The sequence below is a fragment of the Tursiops truncatus genome, chromosome 18 (genome assembly GCF_011762595.2).
Source record: "Tursiops truncatus isolate mTurTru1 chromosome 18, mTurTru1.mat.Y, whole genome shotgun sequence".
Taxonomy (NCBI): Eukaryota; Metazoa; Chordata; class Mammalia; order Artiodactyla; family Delphinidae; genus Tursiops; species Tursiops truncatus.
This window is the reverse complement of record NC_047051.1, coordinates 25,399,041-25,411,370: the sequence shown is the minus strand read 5'-3', so window position 1 is coordinate 25,411,370 and position 12,330 is coordinate 25,399,041. Positions and strand designations below refer to the sequence as shown.

The window sequence follows — 12,330 nt, the reverse complement described above, 5'->3', positions numbered from 1 at the left end:
TATAAAAGCAGCTACAACAATAGTGCTAATATTGGAGCTCTATGCTGCTCCTCTATCCCTCTCCTGGAAAGGAGAGGTACTCCATGCATTCTCTGGAGACCAAAAGCTGTTTCTGGTTCTCCACAGTCCATTCCAGGACTGGGTCTCACCACCCTCTTGGAACAGAGTTCTTCTTCTGACGTTCATGCATCCATTCACGCCATCTTTTTCTTTTTTTCACACCATATTATTCACTCCCTCATCTCTGGCCAAGGAGTTCCATGCAGAACATTCTCCCTCTTTCCTTAACAATTTCTGCAACTCTCTTATAGTTTTTTTTTTCCGTCACATCCTTATAACCCCTACTTCAACTTCAAAATCACCCTGACCTCAATATCCTCAACTCCCAGAAGCATCATCTCCAATCCCCGCTGTCCCTAAGTCCACACTTTAGACCACATTTCTATGCAGAACCAAACCACCTCTAAGATCTCAAATTCTGTGTTCTCCCCCTCTGATTACAACCTACATAGCTTTTTCCTCTCCCACCCATCAGGCCACCACCATCACACCAATCCTTCTCCAAGTTCATCAGCACCTCCCAACTTCAAGGACCTCCCTTTGCAGCCCATACCCTAGAATCACTAGACCCTGACCTTCTGCCCTTCCCAAGACCATCTTCAATACCCAATTGTGATGGTTAATTTTTTCAGCTTTATTGAGGTATAATTGACATATAAAATTGTAAGATATTTAAAGTGTTACGTTGTGGTGATTTGATAACATATACATTGTGAAAGAATTCCTCCCCATCTAGTTTATTAACATGTTGTGATGGTTATGTGTCAATTTCACCGGACTAAAGGATGCTCAGATGGCTGGTAAAACATTTCTAGGTATCTATGAGGCATTTCCGGAAAAGACTGGCATTTGAATCAGTAGTCTCAGTAAAGAAAATCTGCCCTTACCAATACAGGTGGGCATCTTCCAGTCTGTTGAGGGTCTGAATAGAACAAAAGGGTGAATTCACTCTCTCTGCTTGAGCTGGGGCACCCATCTCCTGCCCTCAGACATCTGTATTCATTCTCTGGTCTTCAGGACTCTAACTGGGAATTAACAGCACCTGCTTTCCAGAGCCTCCAGTTTTTAGGTGGAAGATCATGGGACTTCCCAGACTCCATAATCGTGTGAACAAATCCCCTGTAATAAATACCTTTCTATTTACCTATATACACCCTATTGGTTCTGTGTCTCTGGAGAACCCTGACCAATATACCCATCACCCCCAACGTCATCCAGCGCCCTCTACCCTGCTCCTAGTTTGTTCTGAGCTGATGGGATCCTGGCACCTTTCTGTTCTCCAGCTCCAAATGGTCACAACTTCTATAAACTCCATATTGTGTTTCTCATACAACTGCTATCAACTTCTCCCACACTTCAGAAGCCCTGCTCGGTCTCCCAGCCTCTCTGTCTCAGCAGATGGCCCCCTCTGCCTCTTCCCTGACACTATCAAGTACAAGCTCTCCACCTGAATTTTTATAGTGCTTACATTTAATGTGTCCAAAATTCAGCCAGCGCTCCCTCCATCTATCCAGTTATTTGTGCTCCAAATGTAGGGGTCATCTTGACATCTGCCTCTGCCCCATACCTCACACTCAATCAACCTTCAGAGCTTGTTGATTCTTCCTCCAAAAGAAATCTCCAATCCATTCCTTCCTTCCCATATTCATCATTTGTGATTCTCCTGGTCCTAACCACCATCATCTCTCTCACTTGGACTGCTAAGGAACCTCCTAAAACATCTACCCCTTTCAATCTTGCCCCCTTCCAATTTAGTCAGTCTAGCCCACGGAGGTCAAAATGATGTTTCTATTATTTTATTTTATTTTATTTCATTTCATTTTTTGCAAGTAGTAATGTTTTATTTCTATGACTATCTGTAAGGAAAAACATAGACTTATAGAAGGTCACAAACTGAGACGCCTTTTAGACTTTTCTTTCATCTTAAAGATGAGAAAAAAGAGCACCAAAGAAGTGAAAAACCTTACCCAGGGTCACACAGTAAGTATATGACAAGTTTAGGAAAGAAAAGAGGGTTTTCAACTCCAAGTGTAGCACTGTTCTATAGTCTGGTAAAGTATTTCCTTATATATAGCCAAAGATCTAGGCTACCGGGAAAAGGTGTCTGAAAAAATATAAAATCATTATAATAGAAAATATTCGGGTAAAAAATTTATCATGAGTTTGTGTGGGTTGTAATAAAAATGATGTCTTTAAAATGCAAACCTGATTGTGCCATTCCACTGTTTCAAACCCCTTATGACCTCCCAATCCCGAGAGAAAAAAATTCAAAACTCTTAACATGGCTTTGTCTGATGAGATAACTGCCTCTCTCTGTAGCCTCATCTCCTTTCTCTCATTCTCTACAATCCAGCCTCTCTTTTTTTCAAATGCCAAATTCTTTACCACCTCAAGGCCTTTGAACCCACTGTCTCTCCACACTTCCCACGCCCCTATGCCCATCTCCACCTGGAAAATTCTTACTCTTCTTTCAGTCCTCAGCTTAAATGTCACTTCCTCAGGGGCTCCTTCCTCCCCTGCCCAATGTAGAGTAGATGTTATGTTATCTTGGGGTACCTGTACTTTTCCCTCTTATTGTTTATCACAAAGGCAAGGACACCATTATTTTGCAATTACCTGGCCAATGACTGTCTTTCCCACTCCACTATAGGCAACTCAAGAGCAGGGACCATGTCTCATTTGCTCATTGCTGTGTCCCCAGACCTGGCACAGTGCCTGGCACAAGGGCAGAGTCGGGTCCCGACCCCCAGGAAATGAGCCCATGGATTAGGTACAGCAGGGGGATGCGCAGAGGGGAGCAAGCCTGTGAAGTGGGGATCCCTTCATCCCCTTCACCCCGGACCTCCCGCCGTGCTCTTGCCTCTACTATCTTTTCATTACTCTTAACGATCATTGTATAAACGTATAACCTTAAAATTGTTGAAAATATACCACCTGGGGAGAATGTGCTCAGAGGATGTAAGTGGTCTCCCTGCCCAACCCTCACCGCCATCCCTCGAGCCCCAGTCAGCTACTTTCTGTGTCGTACCTGAAACAGGCATCATTGGCTGTATGAATGAGGCAGAGTCCTGCATCCCCAGCCCCACTCCTCACCCTCTTCTCAGCAACCATAACCCCAAAGCATCCCTATCGTCACTTACTCCCCCAGACCCTCTCTCCTTCTCAGAGTTAATCTTCTCGCTTGCTTTGGCTCCACCCCCTTCAGCCTTCAAACATCTTTCCAGCCTGGGTGGGTTGGGGAGAACTTCCTTGATCCTCCAACTCCCTTGATCTGTCCTCCTTACTTTCTTCTCCCCTGAAAGCCAAAGTTCTCGAAAGAATCGCCTCCATTTGCAGCATTCACTTCCTCCCCACCCACTGACTGCTATTTATTGTTTTTTTGTTTTGGGGGGTTTTTTTGCGGTACGCGGGCCTCTCACTGTTGTGGTCTCTCCCGTTGCGGAGCACAGGCTCCGAACGCGCAGGCTCAGTGGCCATGGCTTACGGGCCCAGCCGCTCTGCGGCATGTGGGATCTTCCCGGACCGGGGCACAAACCCGTGTCCCCTGCATCGGCAGGCGGATTCTCAACCACTGAGCCACCAGGGAAGCCCTATTTATTGTTTTATTCACTCATTTTTTGAATAGTTGATACATGTGCACAGAATTCAGAACGTTCCAAAAGGTACACAGAGAAGCACCTTCCTCCCATTGGTGTCCCCAAGCCCCACGGTTCTCCTCAGAGGCAAACCCTGCTGTCAACATGCTGTGTGTCTTTCCAGAGAGCATATGCATATACATATTCTTGTTTGTATTTTTTTTTTTTTTTTTTTTTTTTGGTCGCGCTGCACAGCATGTGGGATCTTAGTTCCCTGACCAGGGATCGAACCCGGGCCCTCGGCAGTGAAAGCGCAGAGTCCTAACCACTGGACTGCCAGGGAATTCCCTTGTTTGTATCTTTTATACAAATGGAGGCATCTATGAACATTTTCTACCCTTTCCTTTTTCCACTTAAAGTATCTTAGGTGATGTTCTTAGATCAGTATATTCAAAGCTTCTTCATACTTTTAAATGCTTGCCAAGATCTCTCTGTGAGGCCGTACCATAAATTCTCTGCTGTGGACACTGAAAACGTTTCTAGTCCTTTGTTCTAACAAACATGCTACAAGGAGTATCTTTGCATGTAGAGGACTTTTCCAGCCTTGTGAGCGCATCTGTGGGATAAATCCACAGAAATGAAATTATGCTTTGCATTTTGGAATTAAATTTTCTCCATAAAAGTTGTACCAATTCACCCACCCACAGCAACAAGACCTCGTTTCCCCTCATGCTCTCTAACAGATTGTTTTAACAAGGGTTTTTATTTTTGCCAGTCTGATAGGTGAAAACGAATCCTTTTCATTTGCATGCCTTTTTATAAATGCAGTCAAGCATTTTTCTTTTGTTGAAGAGCCATTTGAATTTCCCCTTCTGTGGAGTCTCTGTTCCTATCCTTTTATCTCTTGGCGGTCTTTTTATGATTCCGAGGACTTCTCTATTTAAGAAAACGAGCTCCTTGTCTGTGGTATGAGTTGCAAATATCTTTAGTCACTCTATGATGCTTTGAGGCATGTCTTCTGCCCAATAAATAAGACAACTGGAACTGCTGTCTCTTTGGTTCCCGCGCCCTCCTAACTGGGAAATCCAATGGCCTTTCCGTGTATTCCTTCATGCTTCCGTGATTTCAGCATCCGACTCTGCGGACCCATCCTTCCCGAACTCTCCTTTTCTTCCTGCATCACTACTTTATCCTGGATCTTCTTCCAATTTTCTGACTGTGACTACTCTTAATGCTTCTGAAATTCCCATTACAAGTGCCCTTGGGAGAGGAGGTCTTGAACTCTGCAGCAGTGCCCTGGGGCTGAGCCTCTGCAGAGTGTAAGGGGGTTTTTCAGCCCCTTACAACTAGTGGGAGGTGCAGCCAGTGGTGCCTTGTCTGAATCCAAGGCAGGTTTGGGACGTTCCCGGGCTCTTCTTTTCCATTCCCCACAGCAAGCTCAACAAGTCTGAAATTAGTCTTACCATATCCGCTCTCTCCCAACTGCTCCTCGCCACTTCCTCATTTCCCTTGGGCTCCCACCACTCTCCCAGCCTCCCTCGGCCTGAAGCCTCAGTCTCCCCAGCCCAGCACCGGCAGAGACCTACAGACTCTTCTGTGCAAGTCTCTTCCATTCCTTTGCTCCTTCCCAGCTCCGCTGTCATCATACTTGTCACCACGTGCCCCCTCTCATCAGCATCCCCTCAAAATCCAACACTTCCTCCTACCAAAGTACTGTCCACCCAACCTCCCGCTGCTCAGGAAGCCGCAGGTCCTCCCCTGCACCGTCCCGTACCCCGCTTACTCCCCAGCAAAGGACTCTGCACCAAGCTAGAACCCAATTAATGAAACCTGGATCCAAACGAGGTACCACGTAGTCCTAGTACTGGCAGATGGCATTTCCCAAAGTGAAAAAACTCTCTCCTGTTCTGCTTTAAAAATACATACTATATACTATATCGATCTATCTCTCTGTATATATAGTATAAAATACATACTATATATGTACATATATACTTAGCTATTCCTTTGGACATATCGGTGTTTTTGGTGTATGCGTGTTGCCATTGTTGTTTTTGTCTCTGTTTAACTTAGTCAATGAACCAGAATGTACTCTTAGTCTGGTCTCGCCAGCTCTTTCCCTCCAGCCCCTTTGCTTGGCTTTCAGTTTTGCTGCAGCTGTACCCTCCCGCTAAGGCTCCTAGAGAAACCAGTGACAAGGGCCCATCTCTAAGACCCTGATCCACGCTCCCGTCCCAGGGCCATCCAGCAGTGCCAGGCCAGCATAAACCCTGGCAAACGTTGGCCAGTGTCCCCGGTTCCACCTTCACGGCCCTGCTCTCCTCTGCGTCCTGTTCCACCAGCACCACCGCCCAACACACACATCCAAGGACACTGCAGGAAATGGGCCTCCAGCCAGGCGTCACGGCAGAGCCCTCTGACATCCTAAGAGATCCTTGGATGGTGGAAGGAGTGCCGGCGATTTAGCATTTCTTGGGGTCAGCATCCCTAGTCTACTCACTCAGCACCACCCACCATGACACACTCAGGTTTACCAGGATGTTTGGGGCAGGGGGTGCGGGGATGGACTGGTGGGGGCAGTAGACGGGAGAGAGCGAGAAGAGGGGCATCTGGAAGGCAGGATGAGCTCACTGCTGCTCCAGGCGGGAGAAGGAAGGGAGGAGAAAGGTGAGGCGCCGGGAGGGGTGGGGAGCGCTGGGCTGGCCCAGGAGGGACGGGGCACGGTGCAAGCGCGCGCGCGTGCGCCGCGTTGAAGTGCCAGGCACGTCGGGGCAGCAGGACAGAGCCCAGGGCGCGCGCGGAGCCGCCCAGTGTCCCGTTCCTGTGACCGCAGCCATGACGGAGAACTCGGACAAAGTGCCCATCGCCCTGGTGGGACCCGACGAGGTTGAGTTTTGTAGCCCCCCGGTGAGTACCGCCTGGGAGCCCCAGACACGCGGGGCCCGTATCCCCTGTCCCGGGTCAGCGATTTGTGTCACCGAATTGGGGAGCTGGGAACAAATGTGGGCGCCCAAATGTGGGCTTGGGGTGGCGCCCCACGCGTGTGCGTGTGCAAGGGGCCTGGCATCCCTAGTCTGGTGTGAAGGGGAGGGTGGATAGGGAGGAAAGAGGGGGCGTTGGGTAGCAGGCGGAGAGAGACCCGCGGGGCAATGGCCCTGCACCGCGAAGTTTGTTCAGCGCACATCCACTCCCGAGCACCAGGGACCCATGGACGCAAGCGCGGCGAAAAGGGCCGCCCGGAGGAGCCCCGGGCGAGCTGTCCGACACCCCCAATGCGCCGGGTCGCCGCGCGCGGACATGACAGTCCCTCTCCCGCCGGCCCGCAGGCGTACGCCACGGTGACCGTGAAGCCCACCAGCCCCGCGCGGTTGCTCCAGGTCGGAGCCGTGGTCCTCATTTCGGGGGCGGCGCTGCTGCTCTTCGGGGCCATCGGGGCCTTCTACTTCTGGAAGGGGAGCGACAATCACGTAAGTCCGGAGGGCGGCTGCCGGCTTGCGGGCACGAGTCAGGGTGCGCGAGGCCGGGAGGGGCGCGGGGCCTGGGGGCGCGCGGGACAGCGGGGTCCTCTCTGTCACTCGCGTGTCCCCTCCTAGGTGGCGCCAGAGCGGCCCCTCGCCCCAGCTGATGCTTTCCCCTCGGGGCCTCCCGGGTACCTTCCCCCTTCTTCCAACCAACTCCACGATGCGGCTTCCCACTCACGGGCAACTTTGCAGAAAAGCCAGTCAGGGCTTTATGGGAAGATGTTAAAGACAGAGTAGCGGGGAAAAGCAGGGGACGGTTCCAAGAAAGTTCTTTTTGGCCCATCCCAGCCTGGCGTCTCCGCTAAGCAGTTGAGTGACCATGGGTAAGGCACATCCCCTCTGGCCTCGCTTTACTCATCCTTAGGAAAGAAGTGGAACTAAGCCCTCTCCCAGCTGAGAAAGGCTGTGAATTTGAGACAAAGACAGTGGAGGGACATTCAGACCCAATAAGGGGACGAATTTGACCTCTCAGTAGCGCTGTCTCTCTCCCTCCCTCCCTCCCTTCCTCCCTCTCCCTTCTGTCTTCTCTCTCTCTCTCTCTCTCTCTCTCTCTCCCTCTCTCTCCCTCCCTCTCTCTCTCCCCATCTTTTAATGCCCCCTTCTCTCATGCAGTAAGGGGAAAAAAAAAAAAAAAGATCTAACTTCCTTAAAGATGGCAAATGTCTTTAAAAATCACTTCTGGCTTGGTCACATGTGATTTAATGGTAAATGTTTTACTAACTGCTGTCCTACTTTCTTTGTATGCAACTATTTATTTTAGAGCTCAGTTGGCTCTCAAGGAATCTAAAAAGTGTTTCTGACCCAACTAAGCAAAATACCCGTGTTTTTGTTAAATACTCTGAATTTTGTTCACCTACGTAAAGGGAGGCATTTTATCTTGATGACCATTGCCAGGCTTGGTATAAGTATTTCAATTAATGGAAAAGAATTCCATCTCCAGGGTGCACACAAAGGGCTGTTTCTTAATCACTACCCTCAGAGGATCTGTGACTGCTGTTTCCCGTTTCTCTCCCACCATGAAATTCAAAGCATGAATGAATCCCAGTACTTAGAGAAAATGGTGCTGAAAGCAATTCAGCCATTTTACACATCACATCTTCTGCAGTCACGGCATAATTTGTATTTTTAACTCAAATGCCTAACGTAGATAAGCGCGCCATTTAGCAGAGTCTGTTTTAGAGACTATATCAAATTTACAAGCATCGATTTGGAAGATCAGAATTGCACAGTATTTTGTGTATATTTGAAAAGTGCCGTAATCTATTTGTATATTTTAAATATAGAAGCTGGGCCAGATGCTCACATTTGAAAGCGGCATATCTGAACATGAGAACGATGTCAGTATCTCCACCTCCATTAACAGCGGGGTTTAGATTGTCATCCCTTGGGAAACTGTACCATCTTCGAATGTAAATGCTATCTTTTAGATGACAAAACTTCAATGGTGTAGGTCCTTTGGGTACAAAAATAGCTTTGCTTTTTAGGAGGGAGCGGGTAAAGATTTTGGTCCTGGTATGTATGAAAATGAACACCATTTGGCATTTAATTATTCAAGGCAAACACAGCTAACTGACAAGCTTCTAGAAAGAGAGATTGAAAGATCGCCCTGAAAGAGCAGGGCCTCCTTTTATCATAACTTGTACTTTACTGCAAGATGGTTGGTTGTCTGGTTCAAGAGAGCAGTATTAAATTCTAAAAATACAGAGGAATAGTTTATCACATTTTATTGCCAACAATCAAAGTTATCCCTGTCTCTTATAGAGGCAGGAAAATGAAGAAAATCGTGGTAGGTTTGTTTTTTTTTTTAACTCCCAAAATATTCCATGCTGATCCATTACTTAAGTCTGAAAAACAAATCACAAAATACTAAATAGAGTAAATTTGGCACCGTCTATGCATAGCACAGGCACAGGTCTGCTTTCCCTGAATACAAATGTAAATGGCCCAAACAAAGCATAATCAAGTCTCTGTCAAACAGAAAGACATCCCCAACCAAATGAACTACCCACTCTTTGGGGATTATCTATGCCTCTGCTGCTCTATATTGGTTTATAGAGGAGAGCCAGCAGTAATTTACCTCCTATGCCTTTCATATGGGTAAATCCCCTTAGGACAGGTTTACTGGAAAGCAGCTAGAGAATTCTGAAGCATTGGAGTGCTAATAATCAGGGGACAAGCGACTGGGCTCAAATATTGAGGCCATGCTTCATCCACGTTATTGTAAATGGAACAAGGCATTGAAATATGGGAAACGCCCACCAATATGACATAACTGACAACCCTACCCCGTGGGATGAGGCGAAGACATCATTGCTCGGGGACTTTATTCTCAGCCTGATTTTTCAAGACATTGTCCCAAACATGATGTAATTATCTTATGAACCCAGGCTTTATTAGAAACTCATTAGCAAACCTCCTTGGCTGTAAAAGGTACCATATTGAGCAGACTATTGGCACATAATAAACTTTCTTTGTGCTTGGACAGAAATAGCCTTAGGTGCTAACAGCTCCATCAGTTTGGAGCAGATAATGTGATTACTGCTCCACCAACCGAGCCACCTTCTGAGCTCAGGGCCCAGTACTTCGGAAATAACTTCCGACTTTTTACCACCCCCCAACCCAAGGCACTTCAGGAGGGCACAAACCTCCATTGCTGCCCCATGCAGACAGTGTACTGCTTATGAAAGCCGGGCTGCAGCTACATTACAAAGGACGCCTCGTTAGGGACCTTTTGCTGGCGGGGAGGTGGCGGAAGGGTGGTAGAGGAAAGTGAAATTAGGATAAAAGCCACAGTTCTAGTGTTGCGATCTTGTCTCCTTAAGACCCGCTCAGAATTTGCAAACAGTTACTTAAATTTAGGATCGCTTGAGTAGTAAAAAGCTTATGTGCAATGCTTTAAAAAAAAAAAAAAAAAGAGCCTCTTGTCTCATGAGTGAAGGAAGGACACTCGTGCCAGCAGAAACTCACATGCGCGTTGTCTGCCATGTGCCCTTGGACAGCCAAAATTAGTTCAAGTGAATAGTGGCTGCTCAGAGAGCACAGGGGCAGAACAGAGCCTGCTTTCTGAGCTTTACCTGCAGAAAGCCCTGGCTCAGCCAAAGAAAACAGGTTTCCCCAAACTGGCCGATGGTGAGGACGCCTGAGGTGCAAAGTGAAAACAGATTGCTGGGCTCTGCTCCCGCTTCCCCTAAAGCAGAACCCCTAGAAGTGGTTCTTTTTTAATTTTTTTTGCGGTACGCGGACCTCTCACTGTTGTGGCCTCTCCCGTTGCGGAGCACAGACTCCGGACGCGCAGGCTCAGCGGCCATGGCTCATGGGCCCAGCCGCTCCGCGGCATGTGGGATCTTCCCGGACCGGGACACGAACCTGTGATCCCTGCATCGGCAGGCGGACCCTCAACCACTGCGCCACCAGGGAAGCCCCTAGACGTGGTTCTTATGATCGGGTGAGCTGTGAAGACAGTGTCCTGCAGGAATCGGAGTTCATCAGAACGAGGGAAGGAGGGTCACTGAGAATGAGGCTGAACTGCACGCCGGCATTTTCTCTTCAACTGACAGAGGGCTGTTACCTAAAAGGGTACATGCTAGCAAAGCCGTTTCTACGTCTCTGCTGATAAACTAAAATAGCACCCTGTGGGTCTTGCAATAATGAGTTTTCTACAAGTAATGATCCAATAACAACAGATACTTTTCCCAGGGTTTGTCCATGCTGCGGTCAGCCATTCGTCATAATGAGGGAGAAAATCAGACTTGAATTGAATCTGAGGTCTTTGCAGTTCTGACCTACTGACCTGACACTAAGTAGCAAGTGTCTTTCATCAGTTCCCATCCCTTCCCCTTTAAAGATTTTATAGCTTATATGTCACATAAGAGATATATTATATATCATATATAAGATATAGATATATACATATATATACCTTGAAGAAAAAGGAAGAAAAGATAAGAAAAGGAACCCACCTACTACCCCATGACACAGAGAATGTTCTAGAGCAGCGGCACACTGAACAGGAGCAGTGTGTGAATTACTTTTTAAACTATTGTCCTTACCAGATGTCTAAACTAAGAGAGCCCTTTGGATCATCTAATTTAGTGGTACACTGTAAAAAAAATTTCTAATGGTGGAATTTTAAACAAGATATTACTCAGAAATCCAACACATAAAAGAGATCAGAAGCAGAGCTGCTCTGGTTAAACTGCACGGGGCTGGGGCTGGGGTGGATAAAGGAACCTCACAGTCCCACCTGCTCTGCTCCCCTCACCTCTGGACCACCTCCATGAAGCCCCAGGACTCTAAGGACATAAATGAAAATCACCTCTGAGGGGGCTTACCTGGTGGTGCAGTGGATGAGAGTCTGCCTGCTAATGCAGGGGACGCGGGTTCGAGCCCTGGTCTGGGAGGATCCCACATGCCACGGAGCAACCAGGCCCGTGAGCCACAACTACTGAGCCTGCGCATCTGGAGCCTGCACTCCGCAACGAGAGGCCGCGATAGTGAGAGGCCCATGCACTGCGATGAAGAGTGGCCCCCGCTTGCCACAACTAGAGAAAGCCCTCGCACAGAAACGAAGACCCAACACAGCAAAAATAAATAAATGAAGTAATAAACTCCTACCCCCAACATAAAAAAAAAAAATCACTTCTGAGGTCCCACTTCATTGTTTTACACTCAAGGCAACTCCCAAGACCCAGGGATAAGGGGTGTGGCCACCTGTTTTTCTGATTCCTGGGCCAGTGCTCTTGGACAATGCCAAGCCTCCCTCTCTTCTCCCCACAAGTCTCATAACATAATGCCTTATGACGCCATGTCTGTCCCATAGAGTCATTAAAATGAGAACCTCTTATTTTGAGCTGAAACAGATGTGCACATTGATCTTGCTCTCTGTAAATGCTACTCTATCTCAGGCATATCCTAGTCCTGCCTGCAGTTCTTACTGTATACCACACTCCACGCCAAATCTTGACTGAAGGACTTAAAAAAAATACCTTCAAAGTGACGTGCTACTGCAGATTTGTTCAGATAACAGCCCAGTTAACCCTCTGCCTCCTCAATTTCCATTTATCCATCAACAGGTCTTAACTCTGGCTGCATAGTAGAATTGACCTTCAGAAAAAGAAAGATCTGTGCTCACACCCCATCCCCACAGGCTCTGATTTGATCAGTCCAGTGGGGGG

At 47.8% G+C, this 12,330-nt stretch overlaps 1 protein-coding gene across 3 annotated transcripts in view; it reads left to right on the top strand.

The window, feature by feature from the left end:
* The first annotated feature begins 6,413 nt into the window (after positions 1-6,413).
* Positions 6,414-12,330, top strand: part of CNMD (chondromodulin) — a 28,604-nt gene continuing 22,687 nt past the window's right edge. For 2 of the 3 annotated variants that reach the window (XM_019936455.3, XM_004314291.4), the window contains exons 1-2: positions 6,414-6,542; positions 6,962-7,102. In XM_019936455.3, the coding sequence (XP_019792014.1) occupies positions 6,471-6,542; positions 6,962-7,102 (213 nt within the window). In that variant the 5' untranslated portion in view covers positions 6,414-6,470. The remainder of the gene's footprint in view (positions 6,543-6,961; positions 7,103-12,330) is intronic. The other variant, XM_073795263.1, reaches the window with a different exon arrangement.